The following is a 21,291-nucleotide window of genomic DNA, read 5'->3' on the forward strand; positions in this document are numbered from 1 at the left end:
TGGCAATGCAATACTAGCAATGTGATAAAGCAAACAAGAAATGGCTGATAAAAATGACAGCAAGAGGTGTTGTTTTTGGGGTTGATGCCATAAATAAATATCTAGAAATGGAAATGAAATAAAGAAAAACAAAATCTAAAAAACACCTAGAAATAAATTAAAAAGAAAGGCACAGGGCCTATTTGAGAACATAAAACAAAATCTGAATAAGAAAGATGTACCTGGGCTTCCCTGGTAGCGCAGTGGTTAAGAATCCGCCTGCCAACGCAGGGGTCATGGGTTCGAGCCCTGGTCCGGGAATATCCCACATGCCGCAGAGCAACTAAGCCCGTGCACCACAACTACTGAGCCTGCGCTCTAGAGCCCACGAGCCACAACTACTGAAGCCCGCGCGCCTAGAGCCCGTGCTCCGTAACAAGAGAAGCCACCACAATGAGAAGCCCGCGCACTGCAACGAAGACCCAATGCAGCCAAAAACAAAAACAAACAAAAAAGATGTACCATGTTCTTATGTAGGAAGATTTAATGATATAAAAAGGTGAATTCTACCAAAATTAAAACAGAAATGTATTTCCACTTATTAAGCATGAAAAGACTGAAAAAAAGGTAAGGGGTGAATTGTCCCAGCAGGTATCAGAAGACTAAAATCAAATAAAAATAATACTGTTATAAGAAAATACGAATAGGGCTTCCCTGGTGGCGCAGTGGTTGAGAGTCTGCCTGCCGATGCAGGGGACATGGGTTCGTGCCCCGGTCTGGGAAGATCCCACATGCCGTGGAGCGGCTGGGCCCGTGAGCCATGGCTGCTGAGCCTGTGCGTCCGGAGCCTGTGCTCCGCAACGGGAGAGGCCACAACAGTGAGAGGCCCGCGTATCGCAAAAAAAAAAAAAGAAAAGAAAAGAAAATACAAATAAACCAATGGAATGGTTTGTAAACATTTTTTACATAAAGATACCATAAAAAATCAAGACAAATTTTATAGTTGTGATTATTTTTTACAAAGTGTTTGACAGAAAAATGGTTAATATCTATAAAAATAATTTTTTTTAAATCAGATAAATAACCCAAAAGAAAAGTAAGCAAAATATTTATTTTGCTCCCAACTCTGTGCTCAAGACCAACAGGCTGTCCTCATACTTACAATGTCCCCTCTGCCTTCAAAGGTCCTCTCATTACTCTTTGCCTACCTTAAGTCTATCCACTTGTCAGACCTCAAAAGACATGACACTTTCATCAAAGAAGGCTTCTCTGCCCTATTAAGCTAGATCAGATTCCCCTTAGAGGAATTAGGCTTTATTGCACTATATACCTCTCCTTCACAGCACCAATCACAGTTGTGATTTAAAATTTGTTTGTGTACTTATTTGATTAATTTATTTCCACCTCTAGATTATAAACTTTTAAAGGATGATGTACCGTATTAATAACCACTTGCATCCCCTGTGCACAGTATTAGGCATAGCATGCAATGTCTGTGAACAAATGAACTTGAATGAATGAATGAGACAACCTTTTCATACATGTAGCATATTGGTAGGATAACAGTTATGAATCCACTGCTTCTTGAAAAACAGAAATTATGTGCCTAATTTTTACTATACAACCTAAATACCAATGCCTAAGGATTTCACAGTCACTTTACAAGTCTTTTTAAACAGATATCCTCCTTAATCACACCTGTTTACGTGTGCTTATCGCAATAACATTTTAGTTACATTTTTGAAGCACTTCCTGCCATTAACCTCGTCTCTAGAATACTGGCTAATATGAAGCACCTGGATTTCAGGAACACAGAGGCTAAAGTAAACTGCCATGTAAATGACAGAAATGACACATTTTGGGGTCTGTAATGGATCTCTAAACTACTTTTGGACCTATTTTACTTTTACCACTAAAATTCCATCATTGAATTTAGAGTCATTTTGAGTCCATGGTAATCAAATTACAGATGAAAAAGAACTAAAGTTTTCCAACAATCTGTATAAAAGTCAACCTTTAAAGAATATCACCAGTTAGAGATTTTCTAGGTTTGGTCAAAGTGGACTTCACTTTATGTAACACTTATGTCTTGAAAATTCTGTAAACTTAATTTTTATAAATAAAATTATATTTTCTTTGTAAGTCTCACCTACGTCTGGATACTAGTTGTTCCACATTTCATATGTGTGCCCCTGAGCAAGTGATTTAAAATTCCTCAGCTGGGGCTTCCCTGGTGGCGCAGTGGTTGAGAGTCCGCCTGCCGATGCAGGGGACACGGGTTCGTGCCCCGGTCCGGGAAGATCCCACATGCCGCGGAGCGGCTGGGCCCGTGAGCCATGGCCGCTGGGCCTGCGCATCCGGAGCCTGTGCTCCGTAACGGGATAGGCCACAACAGTGACAGGCCCGCGTTCCGCAAAAAAAAAAAAAAAAAAAAAAAAAAAAAAATTCCTCAGCTTCAGTTTCCTGAGTGTAAAATCAGATAATGATCCCTACATCCTAAGATGGTTTTGAGGCTTCCAAAGATAAAATGGGCCTCACCCAAGCATGCTCGCTGTCCTATCCTTTCTACCCCCTGCTATACAGGAATTCTATTAGAATGTTGCAAAGAAAAAAGCTTAGCAAAATTATGCCCTTTATTTGTCTTATTAATAAACCTGGATTTTCAGGTTTTATTTAAATTTACTTACTAATTTAAGGTCTCAAATAGTACAGAGATCTATATCTAGTATATTAAAGAAATGAAAAGTACAGATTAATCAAAATGCCACATAAGTAAAAGCTACACTTAATCAACAGACTATCCCAACCACACAAACTAATCAGCTGTAGAACAGGAGAAATATGGTATCACCTTTAGATCATATAATTAAGGAAAACAGAAAGCAGATCCCATCTTCCTTTGGTCAAGGTATGAATGAAGATTCAAAAGTACAAAATAGGGAAATGGAAAAAGCCAGAGAATGGACAATGGGCAAAAACTAAGTCTCCTAAATTTTTATATTCACTTATGCATCTCACGTCTAAAATTTTAATCAAGTTCCAGTAAGAACCAAACCAGATAAGGGTAAAGCCAACAGCAAAGTCAATAAAGAGAACCAATAAAACCATGAGGCTCAGGGTCTTCTCTGGTGGCGCAGCAGTTAAGACCCCGCCTTTCAATGCAGGGGACATGGGTTCGAGCCCTGGTCCAGGAAGATCCCACATGCTGCAGAGCAACTAAGCCCGTGTGCCACAACTACTGAGCCTGCACTCTAGAGCTCACGAGCCACAACTACTGAAGCCTGCATGCCTAGAGCCCGTGCTCCACAACAAGAGAAGCCACCGCAATGAGAAGCCTGCACACCACAACGAAGAGTAGCCCCCCATCGCCACAACTAGAGAAAGCCTACGCGCAGCAACGAAGACCCAACGCAGCCAAAAATAAATAAATAGATAAATAACAAAAAACCCTGAGGCTCTGTCTCTCCCTGTTTGAGGAAAAGCTGCCACTGTCTTGACAGAGGAAAGATCAGGCAGCAAGCTCTGCCCTAACAGTCACCACCTGGCAGCCAGGTTTTGTCAAGCAAATTTTGAGAATTCTCTAGCTTCCCACTTTCTATCTAATTATAGCACTTTATGAAAACCATTCTCTCTCACACATACACATTCTCTTTCCCTCTCTCTCTCACATTCTCTCTCTGAATCCTTTTAATGTTATGATATGACAGTAACAGGTATGGATACATCTGACAATATTCCCCAGAAAAGAATGGTAAATACTGCCATAAAGGAAAGAACTGTACTTACTGTAAAAATAATAAATCTGCTCTGAAATCAGGAGTATAAAGTGTTTGAAAAAGAATATCATTGGTATAATTAGATAAACCTGTAATATGGCTTCTTTAAAGAACAATTCCGACCAGATGTATAAATTCACTCAGTCATGCCCTTTTCATTTTGTGGATGAGGAAATGAAGGCCCAGCAAGACAGTAAGCGCCTGTGGACACACAACTCGTCAGTGTCACACCTCCCACAGAGCCTCAGAGGCCTCCCTTCTAGTGCAGTGCTCTTAGTAGGAAACCTGTTTTTCAAGGGAAACTGCTTTGGCCTTTATGTCTCAAATATCTGACAACTTGGCGAGCTCAGAGAGGTTTACATGAAGTCACAAATTGTCAGACTAGGTGAATAAGGCAAAACTGTGATCTTGATCTATCATGCGCTGTTTCTGGATGCAACCCCTCCAACAGCTCTTTTCCACTTGCTCCTACTATTCTCCCACCATTTGAATTAATTTTAGAAGTGTGTTTTCTTCAATTACTACAACAGCACTATCCTTGTTAAAGCCAGCTAGTTCTTTCAGTTTTGGATTATTTGAACTATAAAGTCTTTTTTTCAGCTTCAGAATTATGTGATCTTTGGTGCTTTTAATATTCCAAGATTCAACGAAGTAAGTACTTGTGAAGCACCTACAGTGTACGTAACACTGTGCTAAATAAATCCTACTACACAGATTTAAAAAGGAAAAAACAAAAAAAAAGCCCAAACAAACAAAAAAAACTAACCTTGCCTTCAAAGATATCACTAGCATGTTGAGTGTATTAGTGTATCCACAGTGCTAGTTAGATCAAGAATTACCTAACTTGGGCAAATCACTGAACCTGTCCAGGCCTAGATAAAGAGATTTTCAAACTGTGCTTTAGAATTTCCATAAATATGTGATGCTATAACCACTGGTCCCCAGGAGGACAGAGTCAAGCCACCTGAGTCAATATCACTTATCCCCATCTACCCACCCCTTCCAAGTTCAACCCAAAAGTGGGCTGCTGCATTAAAAAAAAAAAAAAATGAAATCTACTCAGAAAACTTCAGGACCACTCTAAAATTCCGTAATAACCTGTTACTGTTTTTAATCCGTATTTTAATCACCAATATCTATGTCAGTGATGGTGAAGACGCAGCCTCTCCCTATGAGATTTACAGACCACATAAAGGATCCTACCCACTATAAGTACTATACTTAGTCCATAAAATCTGACTCCGTTTTGGCTTTTCTCAGTGCAATAACTAAAGCATATCACTACTGAATCTAGTTCTGTAAAATCACTGCTGAAGTTCTCTTAGGGAATACCTAGGTGGTCAGTACCAATTTATGTAACGTGAGACATTTCTTCTCTCCATACAACTAGGCTTCCTGCCACCTTTCTCACATTATTTTACGCAGATATAGAAACTGTCCTATTTGCACACTGTTTAACATTAACAGTTGCCGAAACTGTTCTACTGCTCTGCTGCCTGTACAGAGAAGACTGAGACTCTCTCATGTGAGCAGCAACAATGTTTCCCTTCCTTTTCCTTAACAGGTCTCTGCAAACCTCTCTTCTCTCGGGCTAAAAACTTTACTGGTTAATCCCAATCCTCAACTGCCTTGCTCCATCAATTACTTTCCTTCTTATTTGATAAACACATTCTTCCATAAAATAACCTAAAATTTTATTCTGCCTTAGCCTTCCCATTACTTCGCCAAGTCTTTATTATACTGTGGATGATCCATGGCTTATGACACATTGTCTTTAGCTATCGCTGAGTGACACTTTAGGAAGCAGCTTTACTGAAACTATTATTATATTTTTACTGTAGGTAAGGTATAAAGGATATTGATTGCCCTGTCCCTTCAAAGTGAGGCCATGTGAGAATTTCTTTCCTAGGTGGTGCTCAAGAAAAGTCAGCTTTCCTGATGACCTAGTAAGTTTTCATCATATATAAAATGAAAAACAAAGTTATATCTCATCACATTTCCTTCCCCTTTGCTCTGGCTACAAGGAAGCTTGGGGTCAAATTTATAGGTCAATTTTAATAAATTTGACGATCTCACTTATTCATAGCGTAGTTCATTTCATGCTGGGTTTCCATTTTATATCTTTGGTGGCTCTAATTTTAAATTTCAACCTTTTTCTATTTTGTGACTATACAAAATATATTCTTGTAAATTGCCTCAGATTCTTCATGATATAAGATAAAGTATAAATAAATAAATTATGGCATTTCCAAACCCACTGGGTAATATTTGTGCTTAACAAAGACTCGTGGAATTAAAATTTTACTTTCCTGAAAAAAGGAAGCAGAGGAGTGCGGCTGATTAGATCATCTGGTCTTTATTCCATCAGGCATTTTTCTCATTTTATTTCTATTGTACGTATTATGAATCCATGATCTAAACATAGTCTATTTGCCATTATGTTAATGAAATAAATGAGAAGCAACCTTATTTAAGTCATAAAAACTTTTCATTCTTTGAGTATATTGGGATTTTTGTTTTTTACTTTTCAATTGGACAGTTTGTTTTCCTCTTTGAACACACATTAATCTGATGGCACTATAAAAGATTAAAAAATAACTGTAGAAGTAACTATGAGTAAAGACTGTTAGATAGTAAAAATGGCTACAGAGAGAAGTTATGACACAATCTCTTTGAGTCTGAATCGAAGGCCTGCTAGATGAGAGTCTATGTTTGTGATACTGTGTTTCTAATTCCTATTCTTAACTGCTTTTTCCATGATCGTAGGCAACTAGCTTTCTGGATACCATTCATTCAATGAAAATTTACTCAGTATTGCTACATAGGAAATATATGGTAGTTTTAAAGTACTCTACAGAAACATGGAGTTTCTTAACCCCATGAAAGTGTACAGTAATGAGACGCTACTATTTATTTTGTTGTACAACACTGAGGACCCATCATCTAAAACAAATACAGTCGATTCTCATCTGTGGTACTTATGTTCTATAAAGTTACTGCAAACACTGACTGAATTAACAAATACTGAACCATTGCTCTTAGGGGGACTACAAGGGTTACTGCAAGTCTCTGGTCACATGTCTTCAACTCATCAATACATAACCTTGTTTTATGCATGTTTCTGTATAAAGGTAGCACTTCAGCACTATGCTTGGGAGTCATTTTTAACATCAAAATTACCAACGAAAAGCACAAAAACGTGAAGAACGCGGCACTAAATAGACTGGGAAAAGTCACTTGTTTACAGTATGAGAGCAGAAACAAGAAGGCACAGCATCACTGAAAATGTGCACATGGGCAAAGCAAATTTTTCATCACTCTGCACATGTCCAGGGAAGTACTGTTGAGTACTGACTTTGAGGTTGCAAATAAATTTTAGCAAGCAGGCTAATCTGCAAATACAAAATCTGCAAATAAAGAGCACCAACTAAATGAGTCACATATTTCACAGTACAGTCTCTGATTTGACTGCCACCAAAAGGAAGAGATCTGGAAAACCCTAATAAATGTTATTCAGTTACTATGCAAACCGAAAAGAGTTTGGACTAGAGTGCTTCAAGAAGTAAGATGTCCGAGACTTTCATAAGTTGGTATTGTTAAAAATGTTACTTCCTACCTGGTATATTCTAAAAGGGATGTAACGAAATCCATTTTCCTCTGCAGGATATTCCATGAGTTTCCGATTGATGGCCCAAAACTGGTCAAATCTGTCTGTAATGATAAATTATTCATTAAAAATGAACAACATTATAATTTAATACCTCATATGAAGAGATTAAAGTTGTTAAGCATCCATTCTAATAGAAGTTTCTGAAAGGGCATTATTTCTATATTATTTTTCTTAAACTTATCTTTCCATAGCTAAACATAAAGCAAGATATAAAATTATTTTTTTTCTACATTATTGTTGCTTCCTTTTCCTAGATATCTCCATAGACATTTTTTCTCATAAGAGAAACTCTAAATAGATTATGACTACTGGTGTTATCACAGCAAAAAACATCAGGTATAGATGAATGTCTCGATTCCCTTGGTCCTATTCCTACTGTCTAAACTAAAGGCACAGCTTCAAGTGACCTAAAGTTTAACCACAAATTGTTTAAAGAAACAAAGTAAAAATACCAAACACAGTACACATTAAACAGAAAAAAGATAAAATTATAGGACAGGCTTTGAAAGAAATGTGAAACTGACACTTAAATAACTGTCAGTTGCAGCTTAATCCCAGACTGATTAAACAACTCCTTTTTAAAAATGTAAGGCTTGCTTTAAACAAAAAAAACCCCACTTTACTGATATATAATTCACATACCATAAAATTCACCCTTTTGAAGTGTTAACTGAGTGGTTGTTAGCATATTCAGAGTTGCCAATATATAATTTCAGAACATTTTCATCATCCCCAAAAGAAACCTTACCCATTAATAATTATGCCCTCCCCCCACATCCCCTGGAAATCACTAATCTCTACTCTATTCCAGAAATTTCATATAAATGGAATCATATAATATGTGGTCTTCTGCATCTGTTTTTCTTTCTTACTATGTTTTCAAGGTTCATTCATGTTGTAGCATGTTATCAGAACTTTATTTTTACTACCAAATAATATGTCATTGTATGGAGATACCACATTTTGTTTACCCATTCAATAGTTTGTAGACATTTGGGCTGTTCCCACTTTTTGGCTATTATGATTAATGCTACCATGAACATTCACGTACAAGTTTCTGTATGGATGCGTATTTTCTATTTTCTTGGGCATATTACCTAAGAATGGAACTGCTGAGTTACACAGTAACTGTTTATCTGCCATATGGTAACTATGTTTTGAAGAACTGCCAAACTGCTTTCCAAAGAGGCTGCACCATTTTACACCCCCGCCAACAATGTATGAGGGTTCTGATCTGTCCACATCCTTGCCAACACATTATTGTCCATCTTCTTTATTATAGTCATTCTAGTGGGTATGAAGTGGTATCCCCTTATGGTTTGATTTCCATTTCCCTAAAGACTAATTATGCTGAGTATCTTTTCATTTGTTTCCTAGCCATTTATATATTTTCTTTTGGAGAAATGACTATCAAATCCTTTGTCCTCTTTTTAACTGGGTTGTTTATCTTTTTGTTGTTGAGTATTGTAAGAGTTCTTTATGTATTCTGGATACAAGCCCCTTAATCTGATAAATAATACACAACTATTTTTTTTCCCATTCTGTGTGTTGTTTTTTAACGCCTTTAACTCATCCGGATTTCTACCTTAAAATATTTTTTATACACAGAAATTTATCTCAGAATCAAATCTCTGTAAAGTACATGAATACTCCAGAATCTCAGGTCAGCCTGGTATATTCTCTACTACTAGACTCATCTCAACCCAATTTACTGGTAATATATTCATACTGCTTAAGCCATCATAATTATATATAAAAAACAAAGTTTAGCTGTTTCTTCTTAGATGACTGTGACAGGCTCTAGGCCTTCTCTAATCTCATTTTCAACTCCAATCTGGGGAAAGACACATACTACAATAGAACTGGTAGGATAGGGAATTTAGAACCCAGTCAGTCCAGGGCAATTTCACAGATGACAACTAAGGTCCAGCTTGTTATGAGTTTAGTTAAGAACCAAGACAAGACTCTTGGTCTTCTGATTCAAAGCCCACAACCGTTTCAACAGTTGCAACCACAAAACTGCATCTTAATGCTAAGAGTAGCTCCTTTAACCACAATTCTTTCATGTATGAATCAATTATTCAGTCAATGCTTTTTTAAAAGTATCTTTCTGCTTTCAAGTATCAAGCAAGAATGTGATAGCTAAATAAAGTGATTCTTCGTGCACTGCTAAAATTTTACTCACTGCCTCGTCATTAAATCTCTAACACCTACCACAGTGCATGCACAACATATGCTCTTGAATCAATGAATAACAGAATACTACATATATAAATTTTCATTAAAATTTTTGGATTCTTATCCTAGGTCTGTAACTTAATAGCTAGACTAGAAATAACAAATCAACTGAAAATTCTGCCCTAATTCACTTACAGATGAAATAAAAGGAGTTAAATAGTTCTAATACCTCTTCTAAAAATAAAATTTTATAATTATTTAAGACACCTTCTTTATCAAAATATAACTTATTAAAAACCACAAGCAAACCTCTATTAAATGAAAAATTTATACTGTTTCTAACAGAGGGGAAAAAATGGGCTAAAGCAGTGGTCCTTAACCAGGGAAGATTTTGCTCCACTGTGGGTCTGGGGACATTTTTGGATGTCACCAATATGTGTGTGTTACTAGCATCTAGTGGGTAAAAGACAGGGATGCTGCTAAACATACCACAATGCATAGGACAGCTCTCCACAACCAAGAATTATCTGACTCAAAATGTCAATAGGGCTAAAGGAAGGAAAGCAAACACAAACAAACAAAAAGTACAGAAAGGTAATTAGTGAAAAGCTTTCACGTACCTATACTGCAAAAAAGTAAACTGAAAAAAGAAACATTACTGTGCACATTATCAATTTGCTGACACTCAACTCCAAATTCACCCGTCAATATACACACAGGCATAACGGACACAATTTCTTTAAGCATCTCTAGCGTGACAATCACATTAAGCTTTCTCAGTAGAGAGTACTGAAAGGACACTGCAGGAGAAAGGGGCTCCTGCCTACACACACACACACTGAAGGCTCCTTGCCCAAATTAGCAGCCTGCTTTCCTCTGCAGGCCCATATGGGTGGCTGGCCTACAGTTTCCCACAGAGACGCCAGTCCCTCTGCATGCTTGTGCCACTTGTTGCTGGTGGCCCGCACTCCAGATTTTCCTGACTTCCCAGCCACTGCAGACCTGCTCCAATCTGGGCAAAATAGTGAACACTTCTCTACTAACCCAATGGGCTGGAATATACATTCTCCAATGAGTTCTAAACCCAGCCCTGGGAAGGGGCTCCTTTTAAGTGTGACCTTCCTCTTTAGCCCCAGGGTACCAGATATGATTTTCTTATATCTTCAGTTACTCTTTTACCGGAGTTTAATCATTCAGTATATCATACTTAACCTATTTATCCCTCTGTGTGGTTTCTATCTCCTAACTGGACCTAGTCTGATACAACTATGTTTTAAAGGAATAAAGACATAATAAAAATCTGTATTAATTAAGATTAGCTTTATCTTCTTATAAAAATGTTATGTTCTTATATAAAATAGGCATTTCCTCAACAATACCAAAAACATTCCAACCAAGAATAATCTAACTTTTATAAGTCAAAGTTATTAATTAGAAAGACACAAATAAAAGAAATTAAAAGAAAATCAGTGCTGAGTTTCAGTTTATAACCAAATGTCTTTCACACTGGGTTTTGTAACATCAGGAACTCTTTTATCCCTTAGTCAATAATTAAATAAAATTGGAGTAAGGATGTATTGCTAACTTCCTACATAGTAATGAATCAAGTATATATTAACCTGTCACCAAACAATTAGTTATTATAATTAAGTTGTAAATTTAGTTATTTGTGTCATTGGCCACGAAAACAGTACCTACAAGTAAAAGAAGCTCAATGGTCTTTAGCTGCTCATTTTTTAAACTGTAAAGTTAGGTAAATGTATATCTATTTCAACAGCTTTCATGTTAATTTAGTTCTAATTCTAAAACAAAACAAACTACTAAGTAGAAGAAAAAATTAAAACTAGCAGTCACTTAGCTTATACAAAGAATGGGAGAAAAGAAGGTAACTTAACGTACTTCTTGCCAGAGCTATTAAGAATATGATTGATAAGCTGGTTTCTGTTTTCTATAGCTGTGCTATAGAAAGTCAATCTATTTTTTTTAAAGATATTAAAAACAGAATTCCTCAAAATCCTGGTGGCCACCAATTTTTTTTTTCTCACTCTCTGCTGAATTAAGCTTTTATATTGGTCTTGGAAATTTTTTAAAAATCCAGAAAAAAAATTTTTTAAACCAAAGATCTTCTTAAGAAGCATGAAAAATAAATTGATTACATTTGTATTCTTTGTTCCTCACATGGAAAAAGCTGCAGAAAAAAGTGGCGATCTTAAAGGATGTTTCTGCTCTTCCACTTAAGCTTTATTAAGAACTCAAGGCAAAATAATTTTTAATATTCAAATGCCACAAACAATGTATTCGTTTACAGGATCCCACAGGAAACGTGGAGGACATCTAAGGGACTGCGACCCAGCCTCAATTCAGTAATGTGGTATTGCTGGCTGGGATATAACCATAGGAAAGGGGTGAAATGGCTTCCACATGCACACCATCCACTTCCTGCTCTTTAAGTCTGTGATGTCAAAAAGAACAGATTTACAGCACCCTAAATAAGTGTCAGATCATGATGGCCCATAAAACACAGGCTTTAAGTTTTTCTTTAAAGAGAAAAGCAAATGGTTGAAAATCACTACTGAAGGGAACACACCCCTCACAGAATTCTGCATTTATCAACAGTATTATTCAAATCAGTACTACAGGTGGTCATGTAATATACATGGTGTTTTGACCAGAGGCTTTCAAAATTTATAGCAGAAAACATATCCAAGTACAGACCTATTCGAATTAATTTCTTAACATGTAATATAGTAAACATCTTTGTGAAGCAAAGTAGGAGGGGAAAAAAAACAGTAATTACTGGTAGGTACCAAACACAGGTGTGTTAAATATGTGACCTGTATCTTCAAACTCATTTGTCCTCTGAGTCATATGTTAACAGGACAGTTAGGGCTGACCCAGGGAAGGGAACATTCTCTGTACGGCAGCAAGTCCACTGGTGCTTGGATGCTTCTTAACAGAACTGCACCCACACATTTCCATGAGAACTTCTGTTTGAGGTTTAAAGTTACTGTGATGTATCTTCAAAGAAGTCTTGAAAATGCTTCAAGGACCCCTGAAAATTTGTCATGAAAACAGAAGTAGGCAGGACCAGCAGGCTGGCCTCTGTATTAAGGCTGAAAGGAGAACCAAACCAGGAGAAGGTCAATCCTTAATCCTGTTCGTAAACACTCATCTTGGCAATAGGATTGTACCCTGGGGAATTTGTTGTTAGAGTGAATCAAAAGAGCAATAAAACCTGGATCTGAGGAAATCTTTGACCTGGAGCATCACTGTCTCAGAATAAACTGAGAGAAGACATTTATAGTAGTCTCCCCTTATCCATGGGGGATACGTTCCAAGACCTCCAGTGGATGCCTGAAACAGCGGATAGTACCGAATCCTACACATACTGTGTTTTTCTTATACCTACATACCTGTAATAAAGTTTAATTTATAAATTAGGCACAGTAAGAGACTATCCCGATTGCCAGCATCACTAACATTTTGTGGCCATTATTAAGTAAAATAAGGGTTACTTGAACACAAGCCCAGCAATACCACAACAGTTGATGTGATAACTGAGACGGCTACTACGTGACTAACAGGAGGGTAGCACATGCAGTGTGGATATACCAGAATCATCCCCTATACTTCACATGCTGAGGTGAGACGGAACAAGGTTTCATCATGCTACTCAGAACAGTGCACGATTTAAAACTTGTGAATTACTGATTTCTGGAATTTTTCATTTAATATCTTCAGACCACGTATGCCCACAGGAAACTGAAACTGTGGAAAACAAAACCATGAATAAGGAGAACTACCATAGTCCTCTGCCCTAAAAAAGAAGTGCTGTCTATTAAAATAAAGTCAATTACTGGGATTCACTCTTGGAAAACATTAAAGATGCTGTAACACACCGTCTAGAAAACTGGCCTCAAGGAGAGGAATCAATATATATTTTTACAGTGCAATTCTCTCTGTATTCACTGCTACAACTTTCATCTAAACCACTATCAACTCTCATCTGAACCATTGCGACAGCCTCCTAATTGGGCTCTGCCCTTCCACTTGTATCCATAATATACAGCATCCAGAATGCTCTTTTAAAACATAAATTGAATCATACCATGAATGAATAAATTTCTAAACATTTTTCTAATGGGCCATAAGGAATAATGCTTTATAATGTACTTTAACAATACGATTATTTGAAGTTAAGTACTAGAATCATTATTAAAAGAAAAAATCCAATGCATCTCCTTACTGGCTACAAATGGGGCAGACTGCTCCCCACTCAAACTCTGCATGCAAGCAACCATAATGTTGGTAATGAAATACCTCCTTCCCGGGAAGCTGGTTCCTTTCAGCCCCCTCCCACTCCCTTGGAATGCAATGGTTCCTGCATCCCTCTGAGATCTCGCTGCTACCAATCTGCTTACTTACTAAAGCTCCAAATCACACTATTTTTCTTTTCTGTCCCTAGAAAACACCAAGCTTATCCCCATATCACAGTTAGAGGCTTGGAATCCCCCACTTTTCCAATCGTCACATAGCTGCTTTTTTGTCATCATCCAAGTCTCAACAGAAGTGTCACCTCCTCAGGGGAGAATTTCCTCACAATTCTAGCTAAAGTATTATTCTGTTTTCTTCTAAACACTTAACCGTTCTTTGAAATTACCCTATTTACATGTTTAATTAGTTACTCTCTCTCCCCCAATTAAAATGCATTCCAAGAGTCAATAAAATAAAGTAGTTGACTTTATTTTAATAGACAGAATTCAATTACTGTATTTCAACCAATTAAGAAACATTTACTTCAAATTTATTTTCAAATTGGGCCAGTAACAACATAAAAGGGATTCAAAATTCAAAAAAAATCATAATGTTAAAAACCCGCAACTTATTCTATGTGCTCATGTTAAAAATTTAAAAAAAGGAAGAAATGACCCTCAATTATATTCAAGTCTTCACTGGCTCTACAAGACAATTTTTAAAGTAGCTTGTTTGCTAAAAAGAGATTTAAAGAGCTATAGCCAGTGGCAGGCCAGCGCTAATTAACTAAATGTATTCCTGCGTAAATCACCTATAGATTTTTAACCAGATTACCTGACTTGTTACCTTTCAAAACTACTGTAAATTGAGAAAATATTCTTCCTCTCAGGTTAAGTTACAGTTTATCACTTTCCTAAATTCAGAGGGCCAGAAACAAACTTAACATGTAATCAAGCCCAGTTTTACTTCACTCAGAGCACTCCAAAGTCATAAGACAAAAACAAAAATCTATTTTAACTTTTGAAAGACCAATGGAGAAAAAGATACTCCATTATATTCACTATTATCTTTGCAATGTTTGTTATGCAGGATACTCTATCTTTATTCTAATACAAATTCCTCATGCTTCTGATGAGAAACTGTAAATGAAAAAATTTTATTAATAATTCTTCATAGACAAATGACAAAAGCTTAAAAAGCTGGGTGGGGCACCAGCGGTCACTGGAGATGCAATATATCATGCAACATTTCTCAGCTTTAGCTGCCTACCTGGACCACCTGAGAAACTTTTAAAAAAAATACTAATGTCAAGGACCCACTCCAGACCAGTTATTTCAGATTCCCTGGAACTGTATTTTTTGGAAACGCCCAGATGATTCCAATATGTAGCCAGAGTTAACAGCCTCCAGATGGAAAATACACTGGCTTTAGAATCAGAGATCTAAGATCAAATCCTGGTCCCATCTCTTACTAGCCCTGTAAGCTCTTTTCCTCATTTTTAAAGTTGATAATGTTTATCTAATTCTTAGGAAGAATCACTAAGAAGGCATATCTAGGACTGGGACATCACAGGAATTTAGTAAATGTAATATGATTATAGGTAAATTCTGTTCTATTTCAAATCCATCTCATCTGTCCAAGGTGGCTACATGAAAAATGCCTCTTTAAAAGAAGTCCCCCATTTGCAAATAGTTCATATTATGAATCTCCAGTTTAATTCAGGCAAGGAAGAGAAAAGTAAAAGTAAAACAACTGATAGAAGTAACAGTGTACTCAATTAAGTTTTTACTTTGTAGGATCTGCATAGAGTTAAATCTATTAAAGTGTTTATTTACTCCTATTATGTACCTAATTGAGTACTGGGAGCTGTAGAGAATTAAAAACCAAAATATAAAACAAGTACACGGACTCTCCTTTACTTAATATGTAGCTGGGGAAGCCAAACTGACATACATAAAGTTACCACAATTTCTAATGGGTCCGATTGGTCCTTTATTGTGCATTAGTAGTGCCTGATGGTTCAAGTCCTCCCAGCCCTTCTCTTCTAATGCAGGTGACCAAGTGACAGATGCTTAAGTAAAAAGCATGTTAAAAGTTAGGCTGGGGACTTCCCTGGTGGCGCAGGGGTTAAGAATCTGCCTGCCAATGCAGGGGGACACGGGTTTGATCTCTGGTCCAGGAAGATCCCACATGCCATGGAACAACCAAGCCCATGCGCCACAACTACTGAGCCTGCGCTCTAGAGCCCATGCGCCGCAACTACTGAAGCCCGCATGATCTAGGGCCCGTGCTCCACAACAAGATAGGCCATCACAATGAGAAGCCCGCACACCGCAACCTGTTCGCCACAACCAGAGAAAGCCCGCGCACAGCAACAAAGACCCAACACAGCCAAAAATAAAAATTTTTTTAAAAGTTAGGCTGGTAAAAAAGTGGTATTAAAATAACTCAAGTGATGCTAGAGTGAAAAGTCATGGGTTCTGATTATAGTAGAAACTCAGAGATCATTTTTATTAATAACATACCTGAACAGAATTTAACTGTTTTTTTAAAACCCTAAATGAATTTTATGTTGTTTGATTTTCAAAGCAACTTTTGAGGGAAGCTGCGGTTCAAAGCAGGTAAATGATTTGCTTGAGGTCACCAGGTCAGTAGATTCTCAGGGATGCTACCATATCACAGAAAACTTTCAGTTACATTTCTATAAATTAAAACGCTGCTTGCTTGTTAAAACTCCAAGTTGAGCCAATTCAATGACGTATGATTAACAGGAATCTGAGAAACTGTTCATGAACAGAATGTTCACATTATCAAAAATTCCAGTCCTATACTTCAAAATTCATGGTAGTGTCAGGTATAATAGTTTACCAAATCTTGTCTCCTTTGGCAGTTACAGATCTCAAACTGAACAGTTAGCAGTAGCTGCTGCAGAAATACTTAATAAACATTTAAGTAAATAAAAATTTACTTCAACATGCACATTAAGGCATTATTTTTCAATGAGAACAAGGAAAAATGCAACTGATAATTGAAAACATCATTCAACTAGGAACAACTACCTCTTAAAAGCAGACATGGACAATGATGAGGAAAACGGGAAAATTCAACCATAGTTTAGCTTTTAGCTACTAGGATTATTCAGGTGGCAATTACTACACAATTTATTTATTATAACAACTCATTCACTATCAAAACAAAGTTGACTTGTAAAATTATACACATACCCCCCAAAATAGGGCCCATCCAACATTTTATAAACTATATTACTTCCTATAGTGAGTTTATTTTAGAATAAATACTATTATTTTAAATGTATTCAGTAGGTTTTAGTAATAAGTGATATAATGTATCCTAAAAGTTAATCAGGATTTCTAAGAATTCCAGTAGAAATAAGAATAAAGTTATTAAAAATTGAAATTATTCTACCAGTGCTTCTCAACTTATTCATTTACACTCAAATATCTGAATCCCACAGAATATTATTCTGAGTGTAATAACACCTTAAAATAAATGATGATAAAAATATTGGGGGGAAACTTTTTTTTGAATTTTATATTATTTATTTTGTACAGCAGGTTGTTATTAGTTATCTATTTTATACATATTAGTGTATATATGTCAATCCCAATCTCCCAATTCATCCCATCACCACCACCACCCTCCCCTGCCACTTTTGGGGGGAAACTTCTGTATGTAAACCCTTTCTCCTTCACTCAATGAGCCTATGCAGTTGCTCTCTTCTATTCCTCCTTCCCAGATATTAGATGTCCACTAATTGCCTTTTTTCCTCTGCTCCTCCTTCCTTATATTCTGAGTGGACAAATAGCAATACATTTTTTTTCTTGCAAAAATGTTTTTATAGGGTTTTAAAAACCCACATAAAAATAATTTCACCTTAAAATAAGTGAAAAGTTAAGTGCAGGTTAATATACTTGTAGGAAAAAAAAATCTGAGTTTATTAACAAAAACAAGAAGCTACTTTAAGAAAAAGAGGCCTATATCTTGAAGTGTACTTCTGAGTGTGGTTTATGGTAATGTGAAATAAAGCGAAATCTGAATCTGGTTAAATCTTTTATGCAAATAAACTCCAATTAAAAATACCATTTGGGATATTTTATTGATATTCCTCTACAGAGAAAGATAGAAATAAGCTAGATGTAGAAAAGCCCAGGAACCAGAGATAGTCTGGATCCTAAAGGGACCCTGTGGGAAGAAATGCTTCTTAAGTAGAAAGCCACTTTGAAGATAATGATCAGGACTTGACTGAACACCCTGTATCTTAGATACACAAATTTGTTTATTTTGCACTCATTTTTTATGGGTTGCTTCTTTTCTAGTTTTCCAGCATTTGGGTTAAAATCGTGCAACTCTCTAAATACTAATTAAAACACTGGAATAGTTTAATATTTAAATGTAATTTTCACATAAAAGGATTTCTGAATCTTTTAGTTTCTAAAGCAATAAAAGAGACATGCAACGAATAATAACAAATTAGCCCTGCTATAGAACGGCAGTTACTTCTTCGGTTCAGAAAAAACATCATTAATATGGAGAACTATGACATCAAGAACTTCTTATCACAGCCACTAGTCAGGACTGGTCTGCACAGGCAGAGATGGAGTAAATAGAATGTCACAGGGATAGGACTGGGAGAGTGGAGGGGGAGGAAATTCTACAATTCTCAATAAAGTAATTTCTAGGTCTTTGTTAAAAAGTACATGAAATAGGTACCTGGGAATAGGTAACACACTGGCCCGCATTAATTAGACTGTTGAGCTAAAATGTTTATCTGGTCATCCAGACCCTAGAAAGATAATGAAAGAATTGGTCAGAGAGTAGGTAAAAGTTTAAATGAGAGGTAAGAGAGGGAAAGAAGTGTTAGCAACATACTCAGAACTAGATCAAGTGCCACACAGAAAGCTGGAGAGGGAGAGGAAAGGCAGCAAAAGAAGGAAAAGGAAAAATATGGAAGACACATGTTACTTCAAAAAATGTAAACAGGGACTTCCCTGGTGGTGCAGTGGTTAAGAATCCGCCTGCCAATGCAGGGACATGGGCTCGATCCCTGGTCCGGGAAGATCCCACATGCCGCAGAGCAACTAAGCCCGTGTGCCACAACTACTGAGCCCATGCTCTAGAGCCGACGAGCCAGAACTACTGAGCCCATGTGCTGCAACTACTGAAGCCCGTGCACCTAGAGCCCGTGCTCTTCTACAAGAGAAGCCACCACAATGAGAAGCCCGCGCACTGCAATGAAGAGTAGCCCCCGTTCACCACAACTAGAGAAACCCCGCGCACAGCAACGAAGACCCAACGCAGCCAAAAATAAATAAATAAATGAATTTTTAAAAAATGTAAACAGTCTTACTGAAATGACAGCATACTATTGATTCATTTGTCATTTAACAGTAACCTCAACAAAAATAAAATAATCCTCATCATCCAGAAACAATTATAGCTAAGTTTACAATAAGAAGTTCACATGGTTATGGTTACATACAAGAAGAGTTAACTGATTAAAATAACTTTTTAATTTGTTTACATGTCAAAGTCCTTTTGTTTAAAGAATATAGTTCCAAATACAGCCTAAATGAGTCACTGTAACAACTGAACATAGTAGTTCTCAAAGGCTGAGTTGGTGGAACAGATGAGAAACTTCATAAATAAATTGGCCCAGGCTTTAGACTTTCAAACACATCTCACAAGGCTGTTGAGATGACAGTGATAATTCATGTAAAGTACCCAGGACAGAACTTGGGGATTCAATAAATGATCACTGCTACTTTAATGGAGAAGCAGTTTTATGCAGTAATTCTACATCACGGACTCCGGAGCGCGGCCGGCTGCGGCGCTTGCACACTTGGAGCACGCCTGGCTGTCAGTAACGCCAGGAAGTTAGCTGTCGGGATCTAGAAAATTGTTTTCCGTCCCTTTTCCCCAGTTTTTAGTGTCAGGAAACAGCAACGTGTGACTGCCTCACAGCTAGCCGCAAAGTGCAAAAGCCGCCCAAGGATGACAAGAAGAAGAAAGATGCCGGAAAGTCGGCCAAGAAAAAGACCCGGTGAACAAATCTGGGGGCAAGGCCAAAAAGAAGAAGTAGTCCAAAGGCAAAGCTCGGGGCAAGCTCAATAACCTAGTCTTGTTTGACAAAGCAACGTATGACAAACTCTGTAAAGAAGTTCCAAACTATAAGCTTATAACTCCAGCTGTCGTCTCTGAGAGACTGAAGATTCGTGGCTCCCTGGCCAGGGCAGCCCTGCAGGAGCTGCTTAGTAAAGGACTTATTAAACTGGTTTCAAAGCACAGAGCTCAAGTAATTTACACCAGAAATACCAAGGGTGGAGATGCTCCAGCTGCTGGTGAAGATGCATTAACAGGTCCCAGCAGCTGTATATTTTGAAAAATAAAACTTTATTAAATCAAAAAAAAAATTCTACATCACCTCTCTCAGAGCAGTGGTACTCAAATGGGGTGATTCTGCCGCTTAGGGGATATCTGGCAATGTCTGGAGACATTTTTTAATGTGATGATTGAGAACGGGGAGTAGTGTGCTCCTGGCATCTAGTGAGTGGGCAGAGGCCAGGAATGCTGCCAAACATCCTATAGTGCACAGGACAGCCCCTCCCTGCCGCCACCCCCAACATCAAAGAATTATCCAGTCCAAAATATCTAATGGTGCCAACAATGAGAAATCCTGCTCAAGAGTAGTGGCTCTCAAACTTTAGTGCATCACAATCACCTGGAGGGGTGCTGGACCACAAGTTACTGGGATCTGCCCCAGAGTTTCTGACTCAGTTGGTTTAGGATACATTTCTAATCAGTTCCTAGCTAAAACTGATACTTCTGTCCCATTGTCTACACTTTGAGAAACACTGCTCTAGGGAAAAGTGATCAGGAGCTAATTGACAAAACAAAAAAAATATTACGAAAAGTAAGTACACTTGGGGTTTTCCATTCTCTTGAGGAGAATTACGATATTAAGTTTCAAAACAAAAGATTCATTTAAAAACAAAATAAGTTAAAATATATATGCACATATACCTTAACATAGGTCCTGGCAATTTTTTTCAGTCTGACATCAAAAGCAAAGCCAACAAAAGCAAAAATAAACAAGTGGAACTACATCAAGCTAAAAAGCTTCTGCTCAGCGAAAGAAGTCATCAACAAAATGAAAAGACAACTTACTGAATGGGAAAAAATATTTGCAAATCTTGTATCTGATAAGAGGTTAATATCCAAAATATATAAAAAAACTCATACAACTCAATAGCAAAAAACCCCTAAACAATCCAATTTAAAAATGGGCAGAAGATCTGAATGGACATTTTCAAAGAAGACATATAGATGGCTAACAGGTAGATGAAAAGTGCTCAACATCACTAATAATAAGAAAATCAAAACCACAATAAGATATCACCTCACGGGCTTCCCTGG

General features: G+C 37.2%; 1 protein-coding gene and 1 pseudogene across 3 annotated transcripts in view; one reads left to right on the top strand and one right to left on the bottom strand.

The window, feature by feature from the left end:
- Positions 1-21,291, bottom strand: part of ATG5 (autophagy related 5) — a 119,484-nt gene that overhangs the window by 43,944 nt on the left and 54,249 nt on the right. For all 3 annotated transcript variants that reach the window (XM_030882935.2, XM_030882937.2, XM_060283793.1), the window contains one exon: positions 7,372-7,466. In XM_030882935.2, the coding sequence (XP_030738795.1) occupies positions 7,372-7,466 (95 nt within the window). The remainder of the gene's footprint in view (positions 1-7,371; positions 7,467-21,291) is intronic.
- LOC132593403 (small ribosomal subunit protein eS25-like) lies at positions 19,645-20,278 on the top strand (annotated as a pseudogene).

Source organism: Globicephala melas, chromosome 14 (genome assembly GCF_963455315.2).
Source record: "Globicephala melas chromosome 14, mGloMel1.2, whole genome shotgun sequence".
NCBI classification, from domain to species: Eukaryota; Metazoa; Chordata; class Mammalia; order Artiodactyla; family Delphinidae; genus Globicephala; species Globicephala melas.